The 25,622-nt window shown below is 54.9% G+C and overlaps 10 protein-coding genes across 10 annotated transcripts; 3 read left to right on the top strand and 7 right to left on the bottom strand.

Annotated features, from left to right (window-relative positions):
• Nucleotides 1-819: 819 nt before the first annotated feature.
• PG985_012808 (uncharacterized protein) lies at nucleotides 820-2,127 on the top strand (the record flags this gene model as incomplete). Its single annotated transcript, XM_066832574.1, has 3 exons — nucleotides 820-1,310; nucleotides 1,391-1,570; nucleotides 1,659-2,127. Coding segments are annotated over 3 exons (1,140 nt in total), but the record flags the coding sequence as incomplete, so codon positions are not given.
• Nucleotides 2,128-2,309: 182 nt separating this feature from the next.
• Nucleotides 2,310-4,175, bottom strand: PG985_012807 (uncharacterized protein; the record flags this gene model as incomplete). Its single annotated transcript, XM_066832573.1, has 4 exons — nucleotides 2,310-2,712; nucleotides 2,763-3,549; nucleotides 3,602-3,648; nucleotides 3,700-4,175. The coding sequence occupies 4 exons, from the start codon at nucleotides 4,173-4,175 to the stop codon at nucleotides 2,310-2,312; spliced, it is 1,713 nt and encodes a 570-aa protein (XP_066680623.1).
• Nucleotides 4,176-4,512: 337 nt separating this feature from the next.
• PG985_012806 (uncharacterized protein) lies at nucleotides 4,513-5,492 on the top strand (the record flags this gene model as incomplete). Its single annotated transcript, XM_066832572.1, has 2 exons — nucleotides 4,513-4,591; nucleotides 4,660-5,492. The coding sequence occupies 2 exons, from the start codon at nucleotides 4,513-4,515 to the stop codon at nucleotides 5,490-5,492; spliced, it is 912 nt and encodes a 303-aa protein (XP_066680622.1).
• Nucleotides 5,493-6,380: 888 nt separating this feature from the next.
• PG985_012805 (uncharacterized protein) lies at nucleotides 6,381-6,904 on the bottom strand (the record flags this gene model as incomplete). The annotated part of the gene is made up of 2 exons (XM_066832571.1): nucleotides 6,381-6,767; nucleotides 6,830-6,904. 2 exons carry the CDS (start codon nucleotides 6,902-6,904, stop codon nucleotides 6,381-6,383), a joined length of 462 nt encoding a protein of 153 aa, XP_066680621.1.
• A 1,163-nt stretch (nucleotides 6,905-8,067) lies between these two features.
• On the bottom strand, nucleotides 8,068-9,726 carry PG985_012804 (oxidoreductase; the record flags this gene model as incomplete). Its single annotated transcript, XM_066832570.1, has 3 exons — nucleotides 8,068-8,557; nucleotides 8,613-9,574; nucleotides 9,658-9,726. 3 exons carry the CDS (start codon nucleotides 9,724-9,726, stop codon nucleotides 8,068-8,070), a joined length of 1,521 nt encoding a protein of 506 aa, XP_066680620.1.
• A 378-nt stretch (nucleotides 9,727-10,104) lies between these two features.
• Nucleotides 10,105-11,271, top strand: PG985_012803 (uncharacterized protein; the record flags this gene model as incomplete). Its single annotated transcript, XM_066832569.1, has 1 exon — nucleotides 10,105-11,271. The coding sequence occupies one exon, from the start codon at nucleotides 10,105-10,107 to the stop codon at nucleotides 11,269-11,271; it is 1,167 nt and encodes a 388-aa protein (XP_066680619.1).
• A 399-nt stretch (nucleotides 11,272-11,670) lies between these two features.
• On the bottom strand, nucleotides 11,671-12,410 carry PG985_012802 (uncharacterized protein; the record flags this gene model as incomplete). The annotated part of the gene is made up of 3 exons (XM_066832568.1): nucleotides 11,671-11,842; nucleotides 11,914-12,230; nucleotides 12,351-12,410. The coding sequence occupies 3 exons, from the start codon at nucleotides 12,408-12,410 to the stop codon at nucleotides 11,671-11,673; spliced, it is 549 nt and encodes a 182-aa protein (XP_066680618.1).
• A 3,532-nt stretch (nucleotides 12,411-15,942) lies between these two features.
• PG985_012801 (uncharacterized protein) lies at nucleotides 15,943-17,790 on the bottom strand (the record flags this gene model as incomplete). The annotated part of the gene is made up of 1 exon (XM_066832567.1): nucleotides 15,943-17,790. The coding sequence occupies one exon, from the start codon at nucleotides 17,788-17,790 to the stop codon at nucleotides 15,943-15,945; it is 1,848 nt and encodes a 615-aa protein (XP_066680617.1).
• Nucleotides 17,791-19,501: 1,711 nt separating this feature from the next.
• On the bottom strand, nucleotides 19,502-22,456 carry PG985_012800 (glycosyl hydrolase family 3 N terminal domain-containing protein; the record flags this gene model as incomplete). Its single annotated transcript, XM_066832566.1, has 1 exon — nucleotides 19,502-22,456. One exon carries the CDS (start codon nucleotides 22,454-22,456, stop codon nucleotides 19,502-19,504), a length of 2,955 nt encoding a protein of 984 aa, XP_066680616.1.
• A 1,602-nt stretch (nucleotides 22,457-24,058) lies between these two features.
• Nucleotides 24,059-25,504, bottom strand: PG985_012799 (uncharacterized protein; the record flags this gene model as incomplete). Its single annotated transcript, XM_066832565.1, has 3 exons — nucleotides 24,059-24,474; nucleotides 24,547-25,282; nucleotides 25,346-25,504. 3 exons carry the CDS (start codon nucleotides 25,502-25,504, stop codon nucleotides 24,059-24,061), a joined length of 1,311 nt encoding a protein of 436 aa, XP_066680615.1.
• Nucleotides 25,505-25,622: the final 118 nt, after the last annotated feature.

Below are 25,622 nucleotides of genomic sequence, written 5' to 3'. Positions count from 1 at the left end.
AATCATTGACCATGCTCACTCGGGCCCAGCTCCTCGAGCCGCTTCTAGGCTCAATCAGCCGATGGACAGCTCATATGGCACTCGGGATTCTGGCGTGTGTCAGATTCCCAACGGTCTTCGGGATGCCGGCAAGCGTAGCAACCCGCAATCCCTTCGGCGACCTTGGCTACGAAGATAGTGTGAGCGAGCCCCTTGGGGCTAACACTCTTTGGGCTAACAGACGCGGTCATCGCCAGCGTATGAGCTGGTCGACCAGGGGTCGGTCATACACAAGTGCTTATATTCGGTGTAACCCCTAACGTTTCGGGGACGTCGTCTACCAAATGAATCTGGTTGGATGGGCCTTTACTTTATTGCTGCGATAGATGTGATCACGAGGCAAGGCGAACGTTCCGGGGCACCGCCTCAGGAAGGGTCTAGGGGCATCGGCTGGGCAGAGTGCTTGGGAGTTCTGAGGCATCCAGAACGTGTTCTCGAGCGCGAACTCATATGTACTTGGGGACATGGTAATATAACTACATCGATCTATATACGAATATATATATTGCACAAGGTACACATTCATGAGTGCACTCAAATCACATTGGTGGCCGTCAGACCAGTAGAGATCTACCGGCAATGTAACTTGATTTGGCCACCCCTGATTGGTTCGGTGGGATTCGCAGACCGGGTGAAGTCCCATCCCTTGGATGTTGGCTGTGCCGCAGAAACCAACAAGGATATGCCCCCCCACCTCTGCCAAGATCACCTTTAATCTGACTTTTGGCATCTTGGTTTTCCCATCTTGCCCATACCTCTAAATCTTGTGCCCCATAGCAGACAGACACCGGCGCTTGCTCAAACATGGCTGCTTCGAAGGGTTCCATTGTTCTCACAGGCGCCAATGGTAGTCTCGGCCGCGCTATCGTATCCAACATCGTCTCATCGCCAGAATTCGCCCACTACCATGGCGTCTACACCGTCAGGAACACCGCCACCGCCACCGAATTGGGGGATGTCCTGCAGGCGCAGAAAATGGCTCATTCACATAAGCACGACATCATGACGCTCGATCTTTCGTCTCTGGCGAGCGTGCGAGAATTTGCGGCCAAGTTCAATAATGCTGTCGCAGAAGGCCAGATCCCGCCAATTCGCGTGCTCATACTCAACGCCGGCTGGCAGGAGTTCAAGACGCAGACCTGGACTGAGGATGGCTTCGACATGGCATTCATGATCAACTACTTGGGCCATTGGCTCTTGACCATGCTGCTTTTGCAGAGTATGGACCGGGAGTCGGGCAGGATCGTGGTGGTGGGGAGTCTGGCCCATGAGTAAGCCCGGGTTTTCTGCTTTCTATCTGCCTTTTGCTATCTATCAAATCCACTCATGCTGATTTCTGGCTTGCACCCAGTCCTTATGCGAAGCAGAACAACTCGGGCGGTCAGTTTGCAGACCCGAAGTGGAAGGTCATAATCCAAGATGGCACTGAAGCCGTGGCTAAGGGCACGTGGAGCACCACCAAGGACGATCCGTCGTGGTGTGCCGGGTTCCGACGGTATGGAGCGGCTAAGCTGTGCGAGCTCATGATGATGTACGCCTTTAAAAAATTGCTCCCCTCTCATCTACCATCTCCCCTGGATCTTGGGGGCAAGTCATGTTGACATCGAATCAATCAACAGGACAGAACTGCAAAGTCGACTTTTTGCCGATCCCGTCCTGAACAACATATCCGTCTACGGCGTCGACCCGGGTACGATGCCCAGCAACCTGGTCCGCCGGGGCCCTTGGGCCATGCGGGTCCTGCTGTTCCAGATCATCATGCCTCTATTCGCGGGGTGGATGGTGCGGCTCTCGCCCAATGGCCCTCTCCGCACGCCCCAAAAGTCGGCTCGAGACGTCCTGGCTGCCGCCTTCAGGACTGGCCCCATTTCAGCGCTCTACTTCGACGGTTCAGCCCCAGCAGAAATGGGTGCAGAGGCTCAAGACCGTGAGAAGCAGAGGCTGCTTTGGAAAGAGACACTGGAGTATACGGGACTGAAAGGTAGCGAGACGGCTTTGGTGAGCTGGCCATGTCCGGAACCGTGCGACGAAGAAGAGCTCCACGATCGCCTTCGGAGGCTGGAAGAAGAGGTGGATTCCACATGTTAGGACCTCTCTACATATGTTTCTTTATTTAATGCTATTCCTGCAATTTGATTGAATACTAGCCAATAAGCTCCTTGTCAATAAGGTAGGATTGATACTACGCTCATATCGAATATTTCGACTAACCACGATAATATATCGTATGCCAAGTCCAGTGCCATTGTGAACTTGGCAGGCCTGTGGTTTCAACTCGATTTCACCTTGGCCGTACAGCCCATCATGATATCCATCAGCTCGGCCCCGTCAGCCCGCAGAATCTTCGGCTGCCTCGCCACCGCGTCGACCTGGGTCTTGAACGCCGCGTCGAAGAGGGGGAACGATGACACCGTCATGGGCAGGCCTCCCCGAAACCCAATCCACAGCCACAGCAGGACGCCCCAAACAAAGGCCAGCCCAGCGGCCTGTAGCGTGTTAAAGAGGTTGAACATGCCACGGCTGAACGAAATTTTCGTGTACGGCCGCACGACGGCCGCCTCGGTGTAAAACTGGCGCGGCAGCCCCGGAACCATGTCCTCTTCCCGCAGGGCCGGGTTGCCGTAGTTGTTGGCGTTGAAGAGCCAGAGCGGGAAGGCCAGGATGCTCTGGAAGCTGTGCGTCAGCGTGCCGACGGGGCTCTTCTGCAGCTCGCGCCACGACACCCAGAAGTTCTCGAGGATCGAGGACGGCCAGGGGATCGCGGCGTCGGTGGCGTTGAGGAGCCAGTGCAGGCTTTGGCGGTACGCCGGCAGGTCCAGCCCGCCGGCAGGTCCAGCCCGCCGTCTGGCCCTTCACGTGTCATGGGAATGGGAGGCGTGAGGGAGTCGGTCGAGGTGATGCTGAAGTTGGAGCGGCCGGTAATGATGGTGGCTTGGCGCTCGAAGAAGGTCAGGGTCGTGGTTATGTTGGGCGTTGGGGTCGTTCGTAGGCAGGCAGCGGTGTCTGTGTTGTTGGAGCATAGGAAGAGGCCTGCTTTCCATGTGCCTAACCCCACCTGGACGCGGGCCACGCAGAACGCGACAGTCTGACCACCTGGGCCTCGGAAGAGATCACACTCCGTGTCGGCAAATTCGTTGTCGTGGGGCTTTTGAAACTCAATCTGGATCGAGGGGACGTTCTCCAATCGTATCAAAGGATAGTCCAAGTCACTCCGTGGAGGCCAAGGGGTGGTCATGACGATACCACCGCTTAGTAAGTAGGAAAAGCAGTCGGTGTACAGGGTGTTCTCGCATTGGATAGGGTGAGATGATGTCGCGTATGTAGGGTTAGTCACAAGGTTGTAAGCAACGGTGAAGTCGTTATACGGCAGGACACCGTACTGATAGTTTGGATCTAGCGAGTTGATTTTGTCTAGATACGGTTGTACCAGGGAACTGTTGAAAGGGCCAACTCCAGCAGTCACGTCATAAGTGAGAGCGGTATCGTATATGGTTGCGATTTCGGTATTAACTAATAATATCAGTGGTCGAAAAGCGGCTGCGTCACCAGTCGTTATGCTTACAAAATAGAACAACCGATGAAAGCCATATCATGACCGACAATAGTGCTCTGGGAATAGCGGTCAGCTTTGTAATGCCAGCTCCTCTTGGATTATCTCACCGTAGGATAACCCATAGTTTGCTGGAGAGGTTGATCCGGGCCAATGGGGTCATGGTAAGTAAGAACATCCCCCACGGTCCGGTTGTTGGTGAAATGGCAAGGAAGCTGGTGTATGAGATGCCGCGGGGATGGCTCGTTCGTGCCCACTGGATCAACTCGAAGGATTGATTGATTGCCGTCGTGGATATGGTCGCCAGGACGGCCTGAACGATGCGGAGCACCGATAGCATCGCATTGGCGTCGAGCTTATGGATCCCCTCCAGATGTCGCTTCTGATCAGATCTGGATTGCGCGGTGAAGCTTGAATTCACCAGTACGATGAGGGCAGCAAATAGACCTGCGGCTCCTAGGCTGAGGGCGGCTGTTGGCCAGGTGGCAGACGATATCGAGACCATCGAGATTTGGCGTGCTAGCTTGTAGAGGACAGAGCTGGTGAAAAGGGATTGTGTATGACGGTTCAGAGGGGAACCGGCCATTCTAGTCAGCCCTGTTCCAGCCCCTGCACCTTTCCGTTAGTTTCCGTGATCGTGGAACTCGAAGAAGAGTAGCGACATTCAGGGATGACGGTGGCTTGTAGGCAGTACTACGCCACCAGTGTAGCGCAGACCTTCTGGACTCTTCTACATATCACGACAATTATTAAATATGTCTCAGGTTTACATAAGGCTGCGAAGCGTTCCTTCTGCGGCAGTCTGCTTGATTGGAATCAACTCGTCGACCCAACAGCTACCCCGCTCTCGAGATATACTTTTCATCATTATCACCAACACTCGAGTTTCTATTAACCAGTCTTGTTGGAGAGGACTTGTCATCATGGCTACAACTCATCTTTTTCTCCGTCTCTTCGTTTTCCTGACTTTCCTTGCCTGGGCGTCGCCTAATACCATTTCCAGTAAGTCGATAGTCCCCATTATCATCATGCCTACTACCAGAATGTGCTAATCAACTCGATGGCAAAAGAAGATGATTGCGTTTACTCGGCAGCGACAGCTAACTATTTCTGGGCTTGGGTATCGGAGTCGGGCTGGGTAATTGAAGGAGCATCGAGGACGACCACTATCACCTCCACAATAACTCTCGTTGATATTGTCGATACCGCCTCGAGCGTGATGAGTACAAGGACCGTTTTGCCAGACATGTATATGTCGCAGAACTTCAACCTAGGGGGAACCCGTATCACTACTCTGACATGGACAAGATCCGGAAAGCCCACTACGTCTGTCCTAGTCTTCCCAACCGGGGTCGTGATCTGGCCAACAGGAGTTAGTTGGTCCGGAAACTTGAGCCTGCCTGGATCTGGCATCGTGTCCACGGGCGCGGGCACCGCATATATCTCATCAAACCCCCAGCCTGATGTGGACAAGTTCACCCAAGACTTCGGCCCCAGCGAGATAGGGAACGATACAAGGGGTTTTTTCTATCATCAAATGCTGTTAACCGACACTGAAGGATTCTATCTCAGCATGTTTCCGGATCTGTTTACCGACCAACCCGTCATCCAGTCGTGTAGAGCGCTGATGACTGATGGGCCATGGGGTGGTGATTTCACAGTGGTGCAGTGGGCCACATCCAAGACGACGAGCTTCGCGGATCCGCGGATATCGAGCACTCCAGGGGCAGCTCCTGGTAGTGGTGTGGGATCGGATGGGCCAGAGAAGACTGGGTCTACGGCTACCTCGACTGCCGTGAGCCCCAGCCAGTCACATAGTGCTGCGGGGACGCAATCAGGGAAGCGCATGAGTCAGTTGTTGCTTCTGGGATTTGGATTGGTGTTCTTCGCTTGGGCTGCCTAGGCGATGCTGGGGGTAGAATTATATTTCCACTTGACGTGGCTTGTAAAGCAATTGTGATTCGATGAGACACTGGCGAAGAAATTATTCAGGTGGCTGCAATCCCTTGATGGCGAAAGCGCCGCTCCCACTAGAATATGTCATACTGTCAATATCAGGGATTAGTCGGTGCTTTGGGTATGGTTGGATCCAATTCTATAACTACGAAGAGCAGCGCTTCTGCCATCTATGGGATATCTGTATCAATCGTCTTTCATAATCTTCCCACATACCATACCAGTTCTCTAGACTTGGTTGCGAGTCAAGTCACTCGCACTGTGCAAGTCCTTCGTTACTTCGTCACTTCGACATATTCCACGGTTCTTCTGTATTATGGCCATGCTCAGATTCGATATCCTGACGAAAAGTGGGTTGAGAAGTTACGAGTGTGGGATCTGTCAACTCGCGGTATGGAGGAGCACGGCAACGAGGTGAGCCGAAGGTTTCGATATTCCGGAGCTTGTATGCAGATGGCCTGCCTTGGTCTCTATGGGGACGGAAGTGGTGAACAACGCCACGCGTAAATTTGGCGACAGCTGGCATGGAGGCCACGATGATGGCCACGTTGGTTTCCACCACGCTAATGGAGAGTCTTTTGTCAGCTGGGTACTGGGACGCATGATAAATAGTATATGCTGCACCAGTTGCTTTCCTCTCAAGATGGAGAGACAAGTCGCTCACAGGGCTACACCAAGTCCAGCTTGGTTCCAGGAGAAGTCCGATGTATGAAGCTTCTCGATACGGAAGTAAAGAGAAATCGTGCTGGCACCAACGCCCCTGTGCACCATGTTCAGTCTGAGACAAAACAAAAGAAAAACAGCGTCGTCAGAAGGTCGAGGCACAGTGACCGACTCACAGAATCGCTGTCGCAAAAACCGCAACCAACTGTAGTCTCTTGCCGAGGGGTAGGTGGAGCTTCTTGAGTATGGGCAAAGGAAGAACCAATATATAAATGTCCAAAACCGTCGTAAGGGCGCTCTGAGCAATTACCCAATATGTCATCTTCTCGGTGAAACCGTTCTCCAATAGCTCGCCCCAGTCATGGCCCGCCCGGGGAGCGGAGAAGATGGCGGCCAGGGGTATGGACGGGAAGTAGATCAAGAACGTGGCCAGCATTCCCGCGTAGATGAGAATGCGGACGTGTCGCTGGGCCGAGAATACCTGGAGAAACATGAGGAGGATGGACGTCTTGGAACAATACAGGGCAAACGCCTTGAGCAACGCATTGGCAAAGGTAACCTAAATATAATGTGATGCATTAGCCATGGTGTTCCCATTGTGGGACTGCGAAGATCTCGTACCTGGAAGTAATACCCATCAACCCAGCACAACGGAAGGTCCCAGATGTGACGGTAGTTGCGCGACACTGGATACATCTCATTCATCAGTCCTGGCACGTAGAGCAATGTAGAGTCTTGTCCGTAATACTTGCCGGCCAGCTCCGATATCGTCAATCCAATGTCAATAAAAGTCCCCACCAAGATGACGTCTTAGGATGTTTAGTCATATTACAAGTACCAATGAAGCAGTAGGAACAGACTCACAGTCCGCAAGTGCTAATTTCGTCCTGTTTGTAAAGAGTCTCAAGGCCGCGAACAGCACTGCCAACACGGTCACCGCAGTGCAGACCCCAATGGCTACCGGCGCCAACGTGTACGGATTTGCGAGATTAGAGGATTTTCCTGCCGGTGGTGGCCCGGCAGCAATTGAGCAAGGATCAGTTTCGGGCATATCCATCACTTGAGACATTTGTTGGAGTATCCTTTCAGAGAAAAGTAGGAGGCTCAAAACAGTTGCCAGCCAAAGATTCTAGTACATCAGGCCTAGTAAAGAACAGAGAGAGCGTAGTGGACAGGTCGGTACGAGCGAAGCAGAGGCATTGGTAAATAGATAGCCATGTTTTATTCCCGGATGATTCTCACTACACCCATTCGTTCGGTCCGATGCAACACTCACTCGGCCTCCAGCGCATTATGCTTAGGTAATCCAGCATGCGAACCACTCAGGCTGCAGCAGTTCGTGTCCTGGACGTACATCTTTTCAGCCTTGTTGTGAAACATAGCAGCGTGGCAATCTGGTTGGCCGATGGTGCCTGTCGAGTCAAGTACGCTTAAGGGTGGTCAGAAATGCCCATCCACCAAGTTCCTGCGCTTCCTCCGACGCTTACGCACACTTCAGAGGGTATGATTGCGCGATGTTTATCGTTCAATAGCAGGTGCCCAAGTCCCCGCACTCGTCAGACAATGCTTACTCACGAAGGATCTAGAGGTATATGTCATCTTCATTGTAGCCTGGTTTCCCTAGAGCTTCTCTCTTTCCTGTCGGGTAAATTCAGCTTTGCATACAAGCGTGCGTCCAAAGCGGCTGGGCTATCCCCCATCCCATTATGTTGGTTACGTAGTTGAGATCTAGCGTGGCTTTTAGATGGCATACACCCACCAGATGATGGATAAGGACGGAGAGTAGGGGAGTACAATTTAGACAGGCGATTCGGCTTGGGGGAAGCATTTGGTTCTTACTAGTCACTGCAACCCTCCTTCTACGATTCAGTATCGTGGCGAATCTTGAACCCCCCGGGAACCTGGCGCCTAAACATCCCATGGGGATCAACCCTCCTCTGAACCTCCCTAAGCCGCTTCAGGCTCTCTTCGCCATAGCTAGCAATCGGATCCTGCCAAGGCGTCGCGTAGCCAAGGTAAACCCACGGATCAAACACGCCTTGCCTACGCGCTTCTTCCTCGATGGCGGACATGAGCTTGCGGGATGCCGCCTCCACCGCCGGCTTGTCCGCGGCGTACTTGAAGCTGGCGGTCAACAGCACCACCACTAACGGCGCCGTTCGGTCTCCGAGTCCCAGCGCGTTATTAACTGCGCCCTTTTTGTAGATGGCGGAGGGGAGGGGCTCCAGCGAAAGACTCCAGGTGATGCCGGCGATGCCTTTGATGTCCGCGAGACTATCCTGCCAGAGGCTGTACGTGGCATTGAGTATGGCGATGTTTGACTCGTAAGTGAGTACGGTCGAGATTTGACTAGAGAGGCGGATTGGTGATTTAGTATATATAGGATGTGGCAAAGGCCCCTTACCACAAGCCTTTTGGCTGCGCCCCACCCCCTTCTTTGGCAAAGTCGGCCATACCAGCCAGGCGCATCGTGCTGTAGAACCTGGACAAGTTCATGACCGGCTCGAACACCGCCGGTCTGCTCTCCGCCTTCGTGTACTGCATCTCGTTGACGATCAGGGTGACGGGCAGCATGCCGCCCAGCAGAGCCGAGTGAGCAAATGTGAGGATCTGGGACGCATGCTCATCGTACTCGTCGGCCGAGGCAAGCCGGTCAAACGCCTCGATCTGGTCCGCCGCCGTCCGCGTCGGATGGTAGGTCATCCCGCCCCAGATGGGCCCTTGCTCAAAGGCGGCGATGTCGACGCGCGTCACCACGCCGAAGTTGCCGGCGCCGGCGCCGCGGAGGGCGAGGAGGAGGTCCGCGTCGTTTTTGGAGTCGGCGATGGTGCCGTTGGCGAACACGATCTGGTAGTTGACGACGGAGTCGCAGGTGAAGCCGTAGCGCGGCGACGTGTAGGAGATGCCGCCGCCGAGCGACAGGCCCCCGACGCCGACGCCGGCGGCCCGTCCGCCGTTGACGCTGAGGCCGAGGGGGTCGAGGTGGGCGTAGACGGCGTCCCAGGTGGCGCCGACGCCGATGGAGGCCAGAGACCGGTCCTCGCTGACCGAGATGCTGTTGAGCGCGCGCAGGTCGATGGTGACGCCTCCGTCGATGTTGGAGGCGGAGGTCATGTGGCCCCCGGAACGGATTGCGAACTGGCAGAACGGCTCCTCCGCCTCCGGGGAGCCGAGACTAAGCCCGGCTGCGGTGTCGGTCAGAGTCCGGATAACGACCGAGATGTCCTCCGCGGTTTCCGGGGAGACGATGCAGAGAGGGGTGGCGTTGGAGTTGTCGAGGGAGTAGTAGGATGCCAGGGATGAGCCGTACTCCGTACTACCTGGGAGAAACACTTTGGTGCCTAAAGCAGAGGTCAGGGCCGAGCACTTTGAAGCATTGTTATTGTTAGCACGTATTCCTATTCTTCATCCCTTCATAGCATTGAATGGGTAGGGTGGTCGAAACTCACACAAGGCCCAGTGTCCCTCGCCGCGACCGTGGTGTTTTGGGTAAACAGCCAATCGTATAATTGAGACATGGTCAAATAGATAGAGAGCTAGTAATACAACGATGACGTTTGGAGGCTGAGAAAATGCAGTTCCAAGTTTCCTAAGGACTGCTGCGGCACGTAGGACTATCGTCTGCGCCGCAATTCCACGAAATAACGGAGCGCCCTGATTGGTCTATTTCGGCGTCCTGGTTGCCTGTTGAAGGTGGGGCATGGAAGGGGCAATAACAGTAAGCACATAGCATCGAGCGCATAATTATCTCTTGTCATTTCCTCTTGTCCTACACAAACCTTGCTTTGCTTCCGACGTGCGAGGCCCACCCATAATCGGATCTCTTTCCTCACAAATCTCTTTGAGCTCTATTACCCTTCAGTGTCGCCTCGATTGCCGGTGTGGGGTGCAGCATCATGCGCCGCCCTAAAAAGTCATGCCAAGGCATATTACCTGTGTGGCAGATCCTAGGCATACTCTGCTGCGTGGCGGTCCCCCATTTCATCTACGAGCGCGGGCGCGACGCGTGCCGTGACCTCCCGCGGGCGCTACACTGGTGCCGCGGCAAGTGTCGACGAAGGCGCTGGGCGCCGCGGTGGGCGAGGAGAAAGCCGGTCAAGCTTGTCGACGACGGCGGCCCGGGCGATTTGAGGGGGAAACCCGCGTCATTTGCGCACCTGCCCCTGGAGATCCGCCACCAGATCTACGACCTGGTCTTCGAAGACGAAATGGGATACATCATTGAGCCCCAGGCCGTTCGGGGCGCGCACTGGGGCCACCCTCCCCGGGAATGGGAAGCGACGGGCCGGCACGTCCGCAGCGACGACGACTCCGCCAGCAGGACCCTCCAGCTCATCATGGCCGTCGGGGGCACGGAGCGGCGGCAGCGGCGAGGGCAACAGATCCAGTACCGAGATGACCTCACGCAAGTATGGCCGATCCACATCCCGTTCCAGCTCGTGTGCGGCGAACAGGCCATCTTCGAGCCCGTGTCGTCTCACCCTTCTCCCGGGCAGCGCTCGAGGGCTTCTAGGCGGGCTCCGCCCTACCTTGACCTCATGCGCACCTGCCGCCTGGTCTATGGCGACATGCTCGACCGCCTCTACGGCCGGAATACCATCTCGCTCTTCGGCAAGGAGATCGTCGGCATGTTTGGCCGGCTCGCCCCCGAGGCCGGGCTGGCGCGCGTTCGGTACGTGCACGTCGCCCTCGCCATGGATACGCGCAAGCCGCAAAGCCGGTCGTCGATCGAGAAGGCCGTCGTTGAGGTCCGGGAGACCTTTCCCGGCATGAAGCAGCTGGATCTGGAAATTGCCCTGCGCAATGGCAAGCCCGCGGACCCGGGGCCGTTTTGGACGTGGCTCTGTGGTATGCTGGAGCGGCAGCTGGGTACGGCAGGGCTGGAGGAGTTCGTGTTGAAGGTGCCGGTCTATTCGGGCAAGCGATGGTGGCCGGTTGATAAGCTTTGCCCGGCTAAGTTGAGTTCGTGGGATGAGGGCGACTATCGCAGGTTGAAGACGGTTGTGTGCGGCCGTGGGGAACGTCACTCCCAGGAGGCTGAAATTATCGACACCAGTGGGTAATGGAGCGAATAGAGAGGTCAGGATCAGTGGAGGATGCTTCCACCTGATGTTGAGAGCATTGGCTACCGAATAACATCTGGCAAGAAAGTGGCCTGGGGTTAAAGGTAGTTGTTTATCCCAAAGTTATGCCATTTTATATAAACAAAGACGAGCCCGAAATACCCCTCTGGTATAGTCCAATAGCCCGCTGATGCAAAAAGTATACCCACGTCTAATATTCTTGCCGTCTATACCTTTTGGACCTGGTACCGCCCCTAGCCGAATCTAAGTGACAAAGAAACATGAAAAAGAAGGAAGCAAATAAAGAGCGGTCTAACAAGCACATGTACCCTCCCCGGGCTGGTATGCTTCCCGGGAATGCAAAACAAAATCACAACATCATTTCTCATCATTCATCCCTTAGTACCAAGTAGGAGTATTGGGCCAATGCCGGAGCATGGTCTCGACCGCCTGCGTCCACTCGTACTCGAAACACTGCGCGAGCTGGTCGGCCTCCTCCTCGGTAGGCGACCGGTCCTGCCACATCTCCTTACGCCAGGACTCAGACGATGCATAAAATCTGATCAAGTCACTAATTCCGGTTCACACAAAGTCAGTATGACTCGGGTCACAATAATAGCAGGGGATGGACAGGGAACTGACTCCTCCTGCATCTTCACCAAACACAGCCAAGCCAAGTTCCAACTCCGATTGCTCTCCGGGTCCGCCAGGACGCGGCAGCGGGCCTCGCTCACCAGCTCGGCGCAGAAGGGGTAGTTGGGGCTCAGCCCCCGCAGCTCCGTCAGGAACTGGCCGCTCGTGGTGACGTAGTAGGTCCAGGCCTGCGTCATGGGCGCTTGGAAGGCGCGCGAGTCCTCCTCGTTCTCGCACGCGGCCGCCACCCGCTCGATCCGGCACAGCTCCGTCAGGGTGTTGACGCGGTGGGTCTCGAGGGACTCGATGTACTGCTGCATGGAGGACTGGGGGAGGAAGGGTGTTAGTAGTTACTCAGGGGGTAGAGTCGAGGCAAATGCCTATTTATTTATTTATTTTTCAAAACGGTGTGGTATAGGAAGTCTCATGGTGGAATAGTTACGTACATGCGAGGGCCTTGACCTCTTGCTGCTGTGGCTGCTGTGGTGGTGGTGACTCCGTGACATATTGACGGCGTTTACTGGAGACTTGTGGCCGAAGTTAGACAGATGATCTGTTAGATGGTAGGGTCTATCATGAATATAATATTTAACATCAAACCTGTGTCGATATTCGAGGTGTATCGCTTACCTGTTTTTCTCTCGAAGCTCGTATGAACAACACTCGTATTCTTCGTTCGTATATCGCCGTTCCTTGCACCCTGGTCTCAAGTTGCATTTATTGGTTGCTGTCGATGATCTGTAGTGTTGCGTTGCTTGGTTGTGATCTAGCCGAGGAGCCCTTCATAGCCAGGGAGGGCCGTGATTCTTTATATCATGTCTATATGACATTCTTGACGTAGACATGCCCCATGTTGACACTTGGGACGCCCTTTCTCGTTCTTACGTGTCTCACGTCGAAGAGGGTCCCCAGGGACTCGGGACTGACTGAGCACCTCCAAATCATGGCTGTGTTTCTTTCTTCTTCCGAGATCTTACAGTTTCCCTGTGGCGGCTTGATTCCGTCCTCATGGTCAGACGACACGCGGTGGCCGCTCCGTGCCCTCGGCATGCCCCGACGATGTAGGCTGGTGACATTTACAGGGAGGTAGGCGATGCATTGGTATCGTAAGAGAAATGGAAAACCGGGATCCCCGTCTGCATCTAGATATGGAATCCGATGTGCCATAAAAGGCAACAAGTGGAATGATGATCACGATTAGACCCCTCCTCGGGACGTATTTTACATGGGGTACAGTGCATCGATGACTCCTGGGCAGGGACAAGGGACCGTTACCCTCGCACTCGGCCGGGGCACGGAGTGGAGCGAACACGATGATAAGACAGCATAGGAACCTGGCAATGACCGGTAGGGCTGCATAGGGGGTGGGCCTTTGAACATCCTCACGCCGTGTTGGGGAATAGCCGTGCTATTGTCGCCGTTGTGCTGTTGTCGCCGTTGAATAGACCCGTTGCGGTGGCTTGGGGCTGGGGCTGATGTAGGATGACGAGGATGACAACATCGCCTGTGATGGGAGTGGATCTTCTTTTATAGGTGCACGCACACGAGACCTCGGGGTTAGCTAAAGCCTGCTTGGACTCTGAAGGCTAGCCAGATTGGCGAGAGACAGCGCCGCAGTTCTAGAAGATTTCTGAAATTATCTGACAAGTTCCATCCGATTGGCTGTCTGCCATGCCTGCGGTTGAGCGGTTGCTGACAGAATGGTGAGCTTATTTTTGGGATTTGGAAATCAGTCAATGGTTAGGTAATACTGCAGACCAGGGTCGGCGACCTCGTACAAGCTCGATATAATGCCCGATCCCAGATTGGGGTGTGAGGTGGAAGGCCGGCTCCCCGCCCCATGCGCCATTGGTGGAAATTTCTCGGAATCACCGCTGCCTGAGGAACGCCGAGAGCGTGGGGTTTCTGGTGAACTGACTTCTCGGTTGTTTTCTTCAACCTCGGTAGAAGGGTATGAGCGATCTGGTGAGGACGGAGTGAGTGGCTCGTACAGCAATGCCGCACATAGAACCTCCCGTGCGATAGGGCCGATTTGGAGTGAAGACTTAGTGAATCCGTACATCCTCATAAAGCTGACCAGACGCTCGGTGACGCACTTTTGGGGGACCCGAATTGAATTGATGAATAGCCGGGAGAAAGCGGCTCGCTTTGCCCGACCTGTGCGGAATCGATTCCAAATCGGCACGGCGTTCTAAGCGGGATGCTATGTAATTGTGCATGTGGAATGCTTGGTAGATGGCATCGTCAATGATGCCAAGTGTTTACTGAACACGTCTCGGTTTGTCATCCGGCGAGCATTGGCTCGGCGAGGAGCAAACGGCATTTGAATGTCGTCGGAACCGAGATGCGCGCCCAATTGACCTGCATATTGAGTCACCTACCTAGTTCATGTATAATATGGCTCAATGTTCTAGAAACCTTCTAGATCCTGGCGGAAACATCCGAGTGCACCGTTGATGATTAACAACCTGCCTCGGAACGATTCCTGATCTCAATCCTTCCAGAGCCTCATGCAAGCGTCCGTCTGTCCTGCATAATTGATGTACATCTTCATGATGTCTCAGACAAGTTTGAAAGCTTAGGTAGATGGTCAGATTGGTCATACCCCCGGAACGAAATCCTTCTCGCCAAACCTGCCGGAAATGGAGAATGATGGATGTAGTCTCGAGAGGTTCCGGCAGTCTGGGTGAAGCTAGGCTAGTCCCATGCGCCATCGATGCAGCAGTGCGCGGATCGCCGAGTACCCCCCGTACCCGGAACTCCTGGCACCGGTCTTTACCACTACCATTTGCTACATAATGCTGCCCAAGAACTGCCTCCGATCCAATCAAGAAGCTCAAGTATGACTCCTTGCGCTATATTGTCTGTTAACAATATGTCTGAATGGATGCAGGTGCATGACATGACCTTCGTGTTGGACAACGCAAGCGCGTAGGCATGTCAGAACTCTCGTGATCCCAAATGTAGAGTCAGCAAGCGCACGCATCGCACCGCAGAAGCGCCGGCGCTGGAAATAACATCAATCCTCACCAGCCGATCAGCTGAACACGGGCCGGCTGTCTCTCTTTCACGCTCTCAGCTATGACGTAGCTGAAGCCCTAGTAGGGCTGTCGCGTGCTATCCACTGGCTCTTACTCACCCCCATAGCGGTCGACAACTAAATGCACTTCATGCATCAGACTCTCGTGAAAGACCTTCGATGCGGCCTCGTAAATAGGCATATATATTTGCTTTTCTTGAGCTATAGTTAGATGACTCGTCGCGGATAGAAGTAGGTATTGCTTGCTGATTGGCTTTGAGCCGATTTTCAGTTACCGAGTTAGTTTGCTGACGGCTGGTAACAGATGAATGAACCAATGTCGACTATGATTCTTCTCAATTATATTTTTAGACCTAGTGTGCTCTCCATCTTCGCTTGGGATCCATCGATCGATCCTACATCGTGACTGCGTCGACGCTAGCTGGCAGCAACCGCTCATACTCAGTAAGCAACCATCAGTCTACTGCAAGGAAAGCCCGAGTAAATAGTCATTCGCTGTGAGTCTATTAACTGCAAACATATTATTCTCTCTGTACCCTCGACCTTCATCGAGCGCTGTAGGTATTAATGTATACACATCTTGTCTTGCCCAGTTCTAAACCGGTAAACATAGATGGACGCTGTCAGATCCCTTCCCACAGGGCTGCTGACCTAGCCAATGGCGCCGCCAGAAACGCTTCAGCTGGCCTCGTCAGCTAGAGCGCCTTACTCTCTCTCAATAAAGCGACACCTGTACTCTGGGGCCTCGCCCTGACAAGAGCTGAACCTGGTAGCCCGTGAGCATCATCTTCGCTGCCAGTAACGCCGCAAGAGCCGCCGCGTGTATCGCTTTAGCGGAATAGCGGCAGTGCGGATGTCATCCCCGCAGAACACCGCATCTGCAGCGGCATATAAGCGGCGCAATCCTGTTCCGCCATGCAGTCCCTGTAATGATGATAATAAGAGTGGCAATAATAATGTTGATAAGCTCCTTGTCACACGTGATCTCTTCTACGCAATCATTGCGCGGCGGCCTCTTCGTCTTCTCCGTGCCCATCCTCGTCCTCAAACCCATCGTCCGTACTCTCCAAGCCATGAGGTCGGATGCCGTAGCTGGCGGCCCAGCCAACAAGGGCAAACCCGCCGAACAGGCCCCAAGCGAGCAATTCGCCCTTACCGTCTACGCGCATGGAAAGGGTGAAGAGGCTTCCACTAACGAACGGCCCGAAACTTCTTCCAGCTGCTGACAGCGTCTGCGCAATGCCGTTTAGAGTTCCCAGGCTGGAGTGCGACGGGGCTGAGTTCGTGATCTGGTTTCCAAAATTAGCACCAATGAACATAACAACGGGTAGATGCCCAAGACAACAACGAAGGGTACTCACTAATAGCATGACACTCGACAGACCACCCACGGCGCAAATGTTTTTAATCACCAAAATAACGCCCATCTCCCCATAGAGCCAGAGTTTGCCGCTTGGCGAGTCGCGATAACCAATGAAGGGCATCAGGGCCATGCTGATGGCGAGACCCAGCAGCGATCCGCGGTACGTGCCCAGGTTGCCCAAGCGAGCCTTCAGCTGCGGGAACAAGACCAGCTGGAACAGAATGGTGAAGATGCCGGCAATCGAGAGCGAGACGCCAATAACGTCGGACTGAAGACCTCGACCGGTCGGAGGGTCTGCGGCCGCATAGATGGGGTACAGGCTGCTGAACGAGATGTTGGACACCTGGAAGATGAGGTATGTGAGAAGGACCAGGACCGTGGTTCGGTTCATTATCTCCTTCCACGTTTCGGGATCCGAGGGGTCCTTGTGGTCATTCTCGCCGCCAGAGTCTTCCTCGATGGTGGGCGCAAGAAGTCCATCTTCCTCGGACGAGTCGGCATCGTCAGCCGGCTTCTTCGCGCCGCCCTTGCCCTTCTTGAATAAACTCGTGAACCACTCGAATCGTTCCGACCACTCCATAGAGCCGTCCTGGTCTTCCAGCGTCTCCTCGTACCAGATGGCGAGCACGACGACGCTCAGCGCCAGGAGCGAGGCGCCCAGGATGTTGGGAGCCAAGAAGGGGTATCGATCCTCCGCTACCCTGCCGACCAGCAGGCCGCCCAACGCCGGACCCGTGATGCTGCCCAAGCTGTAGACGACAGGGAGCCACGTGAAGGCCTTGCTCTGGTTGCTGCGGTCCGTCAGCTCGCCGAGGCAGGTCGGCACCACCGCCGCATTGCCATTCAGGAGGCCCATGGCCACGTGCACGACCATTACGTGCCAGTACTGGGTGCAAAAGCCGAACATGGCGAAGCAGATGCAGAGGAACGTGGTGCCGAGCAGCATAACGGGCTTGCGGCCGATGATGTCGGACAGGTAGCCCCACAAGAGGTTGGTGGCCAGCTGGGCGAGTGCAAAGGCCGAGGCGAGGAGCCCCACGTATAGGCCGACCTTGGACTCGTCGCCCGGGAGGAAGTCCTTGACCATGGTGGGCAGGTAGGGCGAGATGGAGTTGAGCGCCGTCTGCTCCGACAGCGAGAGCAGCGCCAGCAGGGCGAGCTGTCGCCAAGGCAGCGGCGTAGGTGTGTGTTCGTCGCCAGCATCGGACCCGCCTGACTCGGAGCCCGACGGTCGGTGGCCCGGGGTCTTGGGAGGGGGTGTCGGGAAGGTCTGGTAGTGGTGGTGCTGCGTCGATAGTCGTCGCAGGCCGCGGCCCAGAGGCCTGAGCGTTGGCGGAGGTGAGCCTGCGCGGAACGAGCCTGTCGAGGTCAATCGGTTCGGTCGTAATCGTACGGGGGTCCTGGGAGTGCCTGTGGCTTCTGTTGCGACTCTCCGCGACGAGTCAGCAGAGGCTGCCGCCGCCACCTGACCAGAATGCACCATCTTCTCGTTATGTATATTCCTACTCTCTGGCCACTACTCTCTTTCTCAATGTCGCGACGCGCGAAATATCGTCTGGAGCGGCCAACTTGTCGGTTCGCGTCGGGAAAAAAGTAAAAGTAATGACGAGTAGGGCAGAGTGTCTCAGGGCTCGTGTCGCTGCCGTTCGATCACTCGCTCGGTCTCTCGCAATGGCAGGGCGACTGGATCGGTATTTATCTGGCTGGCAATGACGTAGGTCGTGGATGGAAGGAGCTGGCCCCGACGGATCGGGTGCCTTTGTAATACAAAGGCACTAAGGAAAGTTCTGGTTTATCATGGGTGGATCGATACAGTATTGTCACAGCATATTCATCACTGGTAGAAAGATTGAGCAATCATGTCATGAAAGACACTGAGTAGCAAGTAGAAGATGTCAGACAAAGCTCAATTGAGGTGAAGGAAGCATGCGCAGGCAAAGTCATGCAGGTAGGTAGGGATTTTTAAGTGACGCAAAATTTCGGTAGTGGACTGATCGAACAAGGACATGGGGAAACGATGCAGGTGGCGCGCAGACAGGCAGGCTGGGGTTGGGGGATGGGAAAAGATCAGAGATTCCAGGCTTCGGCGTGCGCTAAGGGGGCCTTTAAGGTTAGGCAGTCCATCCCACTAAAGAAAACCGTTCGCCGTAGTGGGATGGTGCAGATAGCACTGCACCACTGCTGCCACCTCGGGGCCTCGCAGCCCACCACTCTTCCCCCTCACGGGCCTCAGAGGCTCACTTGCGCGGCTCGCTTCACCTGCAGATAGCGGGGTCCGCCCAGGAAGAGCCCGGGAGGCGTGGCTGGATGCGGCCAGGAACATGCGGCTTGCGCTCGGCTGATCTGGGATCTGGTTGGCACCGGAACTTTATCTCCTGCCAGCAACCGCGGCCTTGGTTGGGCTGTATGGATGTCTGCGCATTCCAGTAAGGACTTGACAAAATGCGATTGGTAAAATGTCATGTCTTCGTCAGTCAACCGCCAATACTCTGGACATCCGTCGCCTTGCGTGATCAGATAGATGTCCATGGTAGGATCAAATTACGGTTATTATGATCGTACCTATATTTTGAAGCCAACTTCGAATCGCAATAACACCTGCCCCGCCGGATGCCTTCGTGACTGGCGGACCCATGACTCAACACGAGAGACAATATCCTACCGATAGTACTGATAGCAACAGACCACCTGAAAACGGACATTTGAAAAGTCCCGGATTCCTAATCCACCTACAACAACAAGCTTGGCATCTATATCCAACAAGGCGAATTCGTACTTGAATGAAATTTCGAGTGCAACCATAGCAAACCTGTAAGTTCAATAGGCCATATTGATATACTATCTGTAAGGGGTGGTAATAAGCTCTAGTAGACAGTCAAGCGCTGACTTGACAACCTCGTCCCTTTGCCCTGAAGGGGACAAGGGTCGGGCTGGTCGGTTGGTTAGAGCACCGGCAGCAGCACCGTGATACTATCTAAGAAATCACCAATCATGAAAACCCGTGTGCTGTAGTCACATTCAAGGCCAAAGTACTCAAGTATCGTGATATCCAAACTCGAATTATACACCAAAGCAGCTATGTATGATATTTTATACCCATCATTTCGCCAATACGCCAAGCCTCTCCGCGAAGCCTTCTCTTCTCATCTACTGTATCGCATCTCTACACGTACCCGTAGCCAGTAGTCTTTTTTCTACCACGTAATCTTCACCGGCAAATCCCTCGAACTCCGCCCGACATGGAACGTGTACTGACCCTTGGTCACCATGGCCCAGTTCTGCGCCTGCACGTCCCAGTAGCTCAGGTCGCGCCGCGTCAGGTTGAACGTGACCGCCTGCGTCTGGTTCGGCTGCAGCAGCGTCTTGTCGAACCCGCGCAGCACCCGGTAGGGGAACACGACGCTGTTCAGCACCGCCTGCGGGTACCCCATGTACAGCTGCGTCACCACCTGGCCCGCGCGCGCGCCCACGTTGGTCACGTTGACCGACACCTGCGCGTACGTCTCCCACAGGTCCGGGTTGCCGCCCTCGTCGCCGCCGGCGCCCGAGAGGGGCTGCTTGACGTCGTAGCCGTCGGGGTAGGGATACTTGTGGGTCACGATATCCTCAATGTCCTCGATGTATGGGTAGACGTACTTCTCGAGCTTGCGGAAGCCCTCGGGGAATAGGACCTCGTCCTCCTCGGGGATCTTGCTGTCGTACTCGGGCGGCATGGCGAAGTCCTTGGGCCGGTCGGCGGGGTACTGGCTCTTGGGCTTGACCTCCTTGAGGTCCAGAGACGAGAATTTGAAGGTCGTGTACGATAGACCGAAGCCAAACTCGAAGCGAGGCTCGATACTGTACTTGTCGAAGTGGCGGTAATCCACAAACAAACCCTCCTTGAAATCTTGTTGGGGCACGACGCCGTTGGGGAGGTACAAGATCTGGGCACCCTCGCCGTACTCTGCTATACTCTTGCCAATGGTGTAAGGGAGATGGCCACTGGGGCTGATATGCCCGAGAATGACATCGGCGAGCGCGTTACCAGACTCTTGCCCAGGCAGGTTGGCCAAAATAACAGCCTTCACGTTGGGGTGCTCGATCCACTTCTCCATGATGACGGGACCGACAGCGTGAATAACCACAAGGACCTCGCCCTTGCCGTCACCACAGCCGTCAGCAACGGCCAGGATCAAATCATCACCGCCCTTCTGCAGGTTAAGATCGGGGCGGTCGCCTCTGACGCCGTCGCTCGAAATAAAGCCCTCGCCGCCATCGGCATTGGCAAAGACGATGCAAATGTCGCGGCTCTTGAGGTCTTCCGGCTTGGGTTTCTCGTTGGTAAGATGCGTAGTGAGGTCGACCTCGTCCTTGTTCTTCCACTCGTCGGACAACTTCTCAACGGGGGTAATGAGGTAAGGGAACTCGACGGCGCCGGATCCCCAGCCAGAGGCCAGAGTACCCTGGTTGCAGCCGCGGTCCTTGCACGCATTGCGTCCCTTGCCGGGTCCAGCATCTTCGCCAAAGATACCAATCTTGGCCTTTCCTGCATGCTTCTTGCTGAGTCTCATGCGTCGTCGCCTCATGTCGGTGTTGCCGTGGTGATCCATCGGGAGCATGTTCTCATTCTTCAACAAGACCGTTCCTTCGGCGCCGATTCTGCGAGCCAAGACGGAGTGATTGCCCATGACGTTTACGTACTCGTTGACTCGGACCTTCTCCTGGTCTGACGGGCTGCCCGGGGCTTCGACGCCGTATTCCTCGTCGGTCCACGAGGAAAAGTTGGGACCGTCCGGGTCGAACTTCTCCTTGTCATCCTGGCCCATCTGATACCAAGCAGCAACAATTCGCGTAACCATGTCGTTGATGCGCTCCAGCGGTACAGAGCCGTTCATGACGGACTTGGTGAGCTCGGAGCCCCACAGACTCTTGCCGTCGGACCAGAAAAGACCATCGCCTGGCATAGTCATGTCGAGACCCGCAAGGGCAGTCGAGACACCCGCCCTCTGAGCCAACCAGTCACTCATGACGAAACCCTGGAAGCCCATCTCGTCTTTGAGGATGCCGTTCAGCAATTTGGAGTTTCCGCATGCGTAGCTGTTGTTTACCTGGTTGTAGCTGCACATGACACTCGCGACACCGGCCTTTACGGCATCGCCAAACGGCCACATGTATAGTTCGTGAAGGGTGCGGTCGTCGATGTTGGAGCTGATGGCGTTGGGCAGACCCCACTCCCAGGCCTGACGGAAGTGCTCCTGCTCGTTGGCGACCAGGTGCTTGATGGTAGCCATGACACCCTCATCCTGAATTCCCTTGATCGACTGGTAGGCCGCAACACCCTGTAGGTAAGGATCGGCACCGAAGCCCTCCCAGTTTCTGCCACCAGCCGGCATCCGTCCCAAGGGGCCAATGCAGGGGCCCAGGATGGCGTTGATGCCCTTCTTGCGCGCCTCGACAGCGTGAGCATTGCCCCACTTGTACATGAGGTCCTTGTTCCACGTCGCGCCGACCGTGATACCTGCTGGGAAGGCCGTCGCGTTATCCGCGAATCGAATACCCAGAGGCCCGTCCTGGAGCGCCAATGAGGGGAAGCCCACGTTGACAGCCGGGCCAGTGTTACCCACGGCCGGGCCCATTGACCAGCCAGTACCGGTGGTGATGTTCACCTTCTCGGGCAGCGTCATCTTGCTGACCATCTCGCTGGCCTTGCGGTAGCTTTCGGCCCAGCCCCGCGCTATGCCACCTTTGGGCGTGGGATACCACGGCGGCGAGAGACCGTCTTGTGGGGCACCCTTGAACTTGTTGAAGGCGAAGAAGCCACCGGCCCCCAACGCGATTATGACCAGGCCGATGACCGCCAAACAGCTGAAGAGGCAAGGCCGCGAACGGCCGCAGCAGCAGCTACAGAAGACCCGCGTGCAGCAATTGCGCCGCCGGGCTCGCAGGGCCAGCGCCTGCTCATTCTTAGGGCCGGTGAGAGGGTCGGACTGGAGAAACTCGGTCGCATCGATGTCGGAATCGTGGTCGAGCGAAGAGCGGGCATCGAAGGATTTCCGATCGTCGAACGAGCGGCGGCCGTCGAAGGAACCGCGGCCGTCCATCGAGCGGCGCATCGGATCCGAGTCCCCATTCGGCCGAGGGCTGAGGAGGCCCTCTTTGCTACCGTCCATGATGGAGCAATGCTCGGATTATATGTCGAAGATATTATAGAATTGCTGGATTCTATTAAGAAGCGTGAAGTCAGTATTATTGTGGGTTTTGTCGAGATCCGGCAGGTTGTTTACTTACCAAAGGTTCCAGGCAAAATTAACAACAGCTAAACTCTACAGCTGAAGTGTATCTCGTAGAACCCCCAATAAGAGATGTTTCACCGTCTAGGCGCAAGAACGAATGGAAGATGGCGAAATGGTGGTACAGGCAGGTTGGGAGATTGTAGATTTTGTCGAAGTCTCAGATCGAGACAAGACTGTCGGACTTTAGAGCTTACCCGTCATAAAACAGCGGCACATGCTTCTATGGAGAGAGCGCTTGCCAGCAAACGATGGATGCAAAGACGAAGCACAAGAACAGGATGGTTTAGAAAGAAGAGATGGGAATAATAAGAAAAGGGGAAAAGAAAAAAGTCGAAGCAACGTCTTGGATCTGTCAACATTGAAGAGGTAAATGCCAATTGGTGCGACGAGGAAACATTTCCGGTTGAAACGTTCCAGGCCCGGTCTTGCAGCCAGATTGAGACGAGGATGACCGCATCTTGAAACTCCAGATAGCTCTTGGCATCCCGCACTGGTGCCCACTGCCGTCAAAGCTTCGCTGGCCGCTCGAGCTCTGCCATTGGCCCTCGGCCCTGTCGGCCCCGTCGCTTCAGGGGCTTTAGTGTGTTATCCCTTGCCAGCTAGCACTCCTCACGACGCTAGAACAACCTTAACAGGCCTAAGCGCCCCCGTTCAGGACAATCGCTGCGTATCATCGCGGGCGTCCATCGTTACATCAGCTTCGTTGTTGTTGATTTGGTGGGCAAATACTTGAGAAAACCTCTGAGTCAATACCCATTCCTAGTTGAATGAGGTAGGCCCTTCCTGATGCGTTGCAAAAGCGCACAACATGCCCCCTTCTTGTATTAGGCCTCGTGACCAAAGCGAGATGGAGCATCCAACAGCGTATGAATGTTGGACGCATATATCCTCAGGTGCTAGCCATGCGCCGTTCACTACACACAGGTGAGATGCGATCTCACTTCAGCGAGCTACCCAATCATTCAGAACTTGTATGATCGTTCGCTTTCGGTATATATGGCGATCTTTGGGCATGAAAATCGATCGGCAATTATGGAGCGGCTCGGATCGAACCGGATTCGGTCTGCCCTTGGTGCAAGATCACTTTTTCTCGAAATCCCAGGCGCGATCTCGGAGCAGCTTTTATCATGAAGCGAGCATCTTTCAGTCGATCCTGGAGATACTTTATGCCTATGATCCTATACGACAGCAGATACTCGGCTCGTAGTTTGTTTGATGGACCAGAACGTACACATAGCACCAAGTCAATGTTGTATCCAGCATTCAGGCACTAACTACGTATCGTCAAAAGCCCCACCTCACGGAGCCGCACCGATGGGCTTCGCTAACGGGCATGGGATGATCAGAGAACAGAGATGGAATACCGAGGAATAGAGATAGTCTGGCCCCAAAAACAAAAAGAAGAAGAGAAGAAAAAGCAAAGAAAAGCAAAGCGTGCCAACGGTTACTTGTATAAACCCAATTGGGCGAGTCGGCCAGTCATTTATACACGACAACCGTCCCCTTGAAGCGCGGATCCATCGGACGCCCCGATGGCTGCGCAGCCACATTCTTTACCAGCGCCCCAAAGATGCAGCACGCCGTCTGGCCAACCAGGCCGTCCCGCGCGGTCCTCTCCTCATCCACCACGTCGTAGAGCCGCGTGTCTGTCTCTTGGTCGGGGGCAGCCCGCAACACCGTGAAGATGCCGTCCGCGCCGCGGAAGATGTTGTTGAGCTCCGCCGCCCTCGCGCAGACGCCCAGGAGGGCCTTCTCGCTCTTGTCGTTCAGGTCCACGAAGGGGCGCAGAAAGGCGCCGATCGTCTGGGCCACCTCGCCTGCCAGGTCCCTCTGTTCCAAGACGCTGGCGCAGTCGGCCGAGGCCCGTCTCCAATGGACAAACTTATCAATGTTGTCTGGGGAGTTCCAAAGTTAGCAATCGGGGCGTCGGCTGACTTTCTTGACATTTTATATGAGAATGGCCTCACCTCTTGCGTGCATCTTCTCCAGCAGCTTCTCGGACGTCACCAGACCATCCTCCAAGTTCCCATCGAGTAGCCCATATGGTCGCACGTCAAATAACTCCGCAAACAGGAGATCAAACATCTTGCCCTGTAGCCTCAGCTTCGCTGTTCCGCGATATTTGCCATTCTCGATCAATGTTTGGAGGAACGCATTCTGGTCTTTATTCAGTTTTGTGGTGCCCTCGGTGGAATGCAGAGGAATGTTGCGTTTATACTCCATTATGAAGTTCTTGATGGCCACCGTCAGCTCTAGATACTTCTGCTGCACGGTGCTATCCGGCAGCGTTTGGGCGAAGCCCCTCGGGGCCAGTGCCATGTCCTGAAACTTGCGAAGACGCTGCTCTTTGACCTGGAGCTCATGATTCAAGGTCTGCAACTGCTTCTCCTTCTCCTCGACTTCGTCTCGCCAAATCTGCACTTCCCGGTCTTTGGTTTTGACGTCAGATGTTAACTCCTCGACCCGCATTTTCAAGGATTCGATGGTCGCCTGGGGTAACCCGGCGCAATCCTGTTGATCAATCTCCATCGGCTCGGGATTATCGCTCCGTCTGACCCTATAGACCGGCCATTCAGCGTCCCTAACGCGTGGCGATGGCTTCTCGAAGGTCTTCGAAGAGCTTCTGTGATCGTTCGACCGGTGACCTTCCCTCGAACTCCCCTTGTGACCACTGCTTCTGTGACTGGAAGAGGGATCTCTGGGCTGTAATTACGTCAGAATCAATACTTCCGAACACGAATGCCGTACCTAGGAGACTTAACATACGGGTCCTATTGATTGCTGGCCCAGGAAATGATTAAGGAGGCCCGACACCTCGTCGTGAATTACCGTACGCAGTTGTTGCATGCTGAATGGAGGTGGTGGTGGTTGCTGACCGGAGGGTCGACGGTGTTCATCGGATTTGCGCTCTTCGGTACTCATCATGTTGGTATCTCTAGACGAAGTGATATAGAAAGAAGTTTACAAGACTCTGGTAGGTTTGTGAGTGCAGTCAATCACAACTCAAACCCGCGAGAGACGAGAGAGAACACCAGCCTTGAAT

Source organism: Apiospora marii, assembly GCF_038362585.1.
Source record: "Apiospora marii strain CBS 49790 chromosome Unknown utg000009l_segment0_segment0, whole genome shotgun sequence".
NCBI classification, from domain to species: Eukaryota; Fungi; Ascomycota; class Sordariomycetes; order Amphisphaeriales; family Apiosporaceae; genus Apiospora; species Apiospora marii.
Note: the sequence above shows the minus strand (reverse complement) of the source record. Positions and strands in the feature narration are given on the sequence as shown.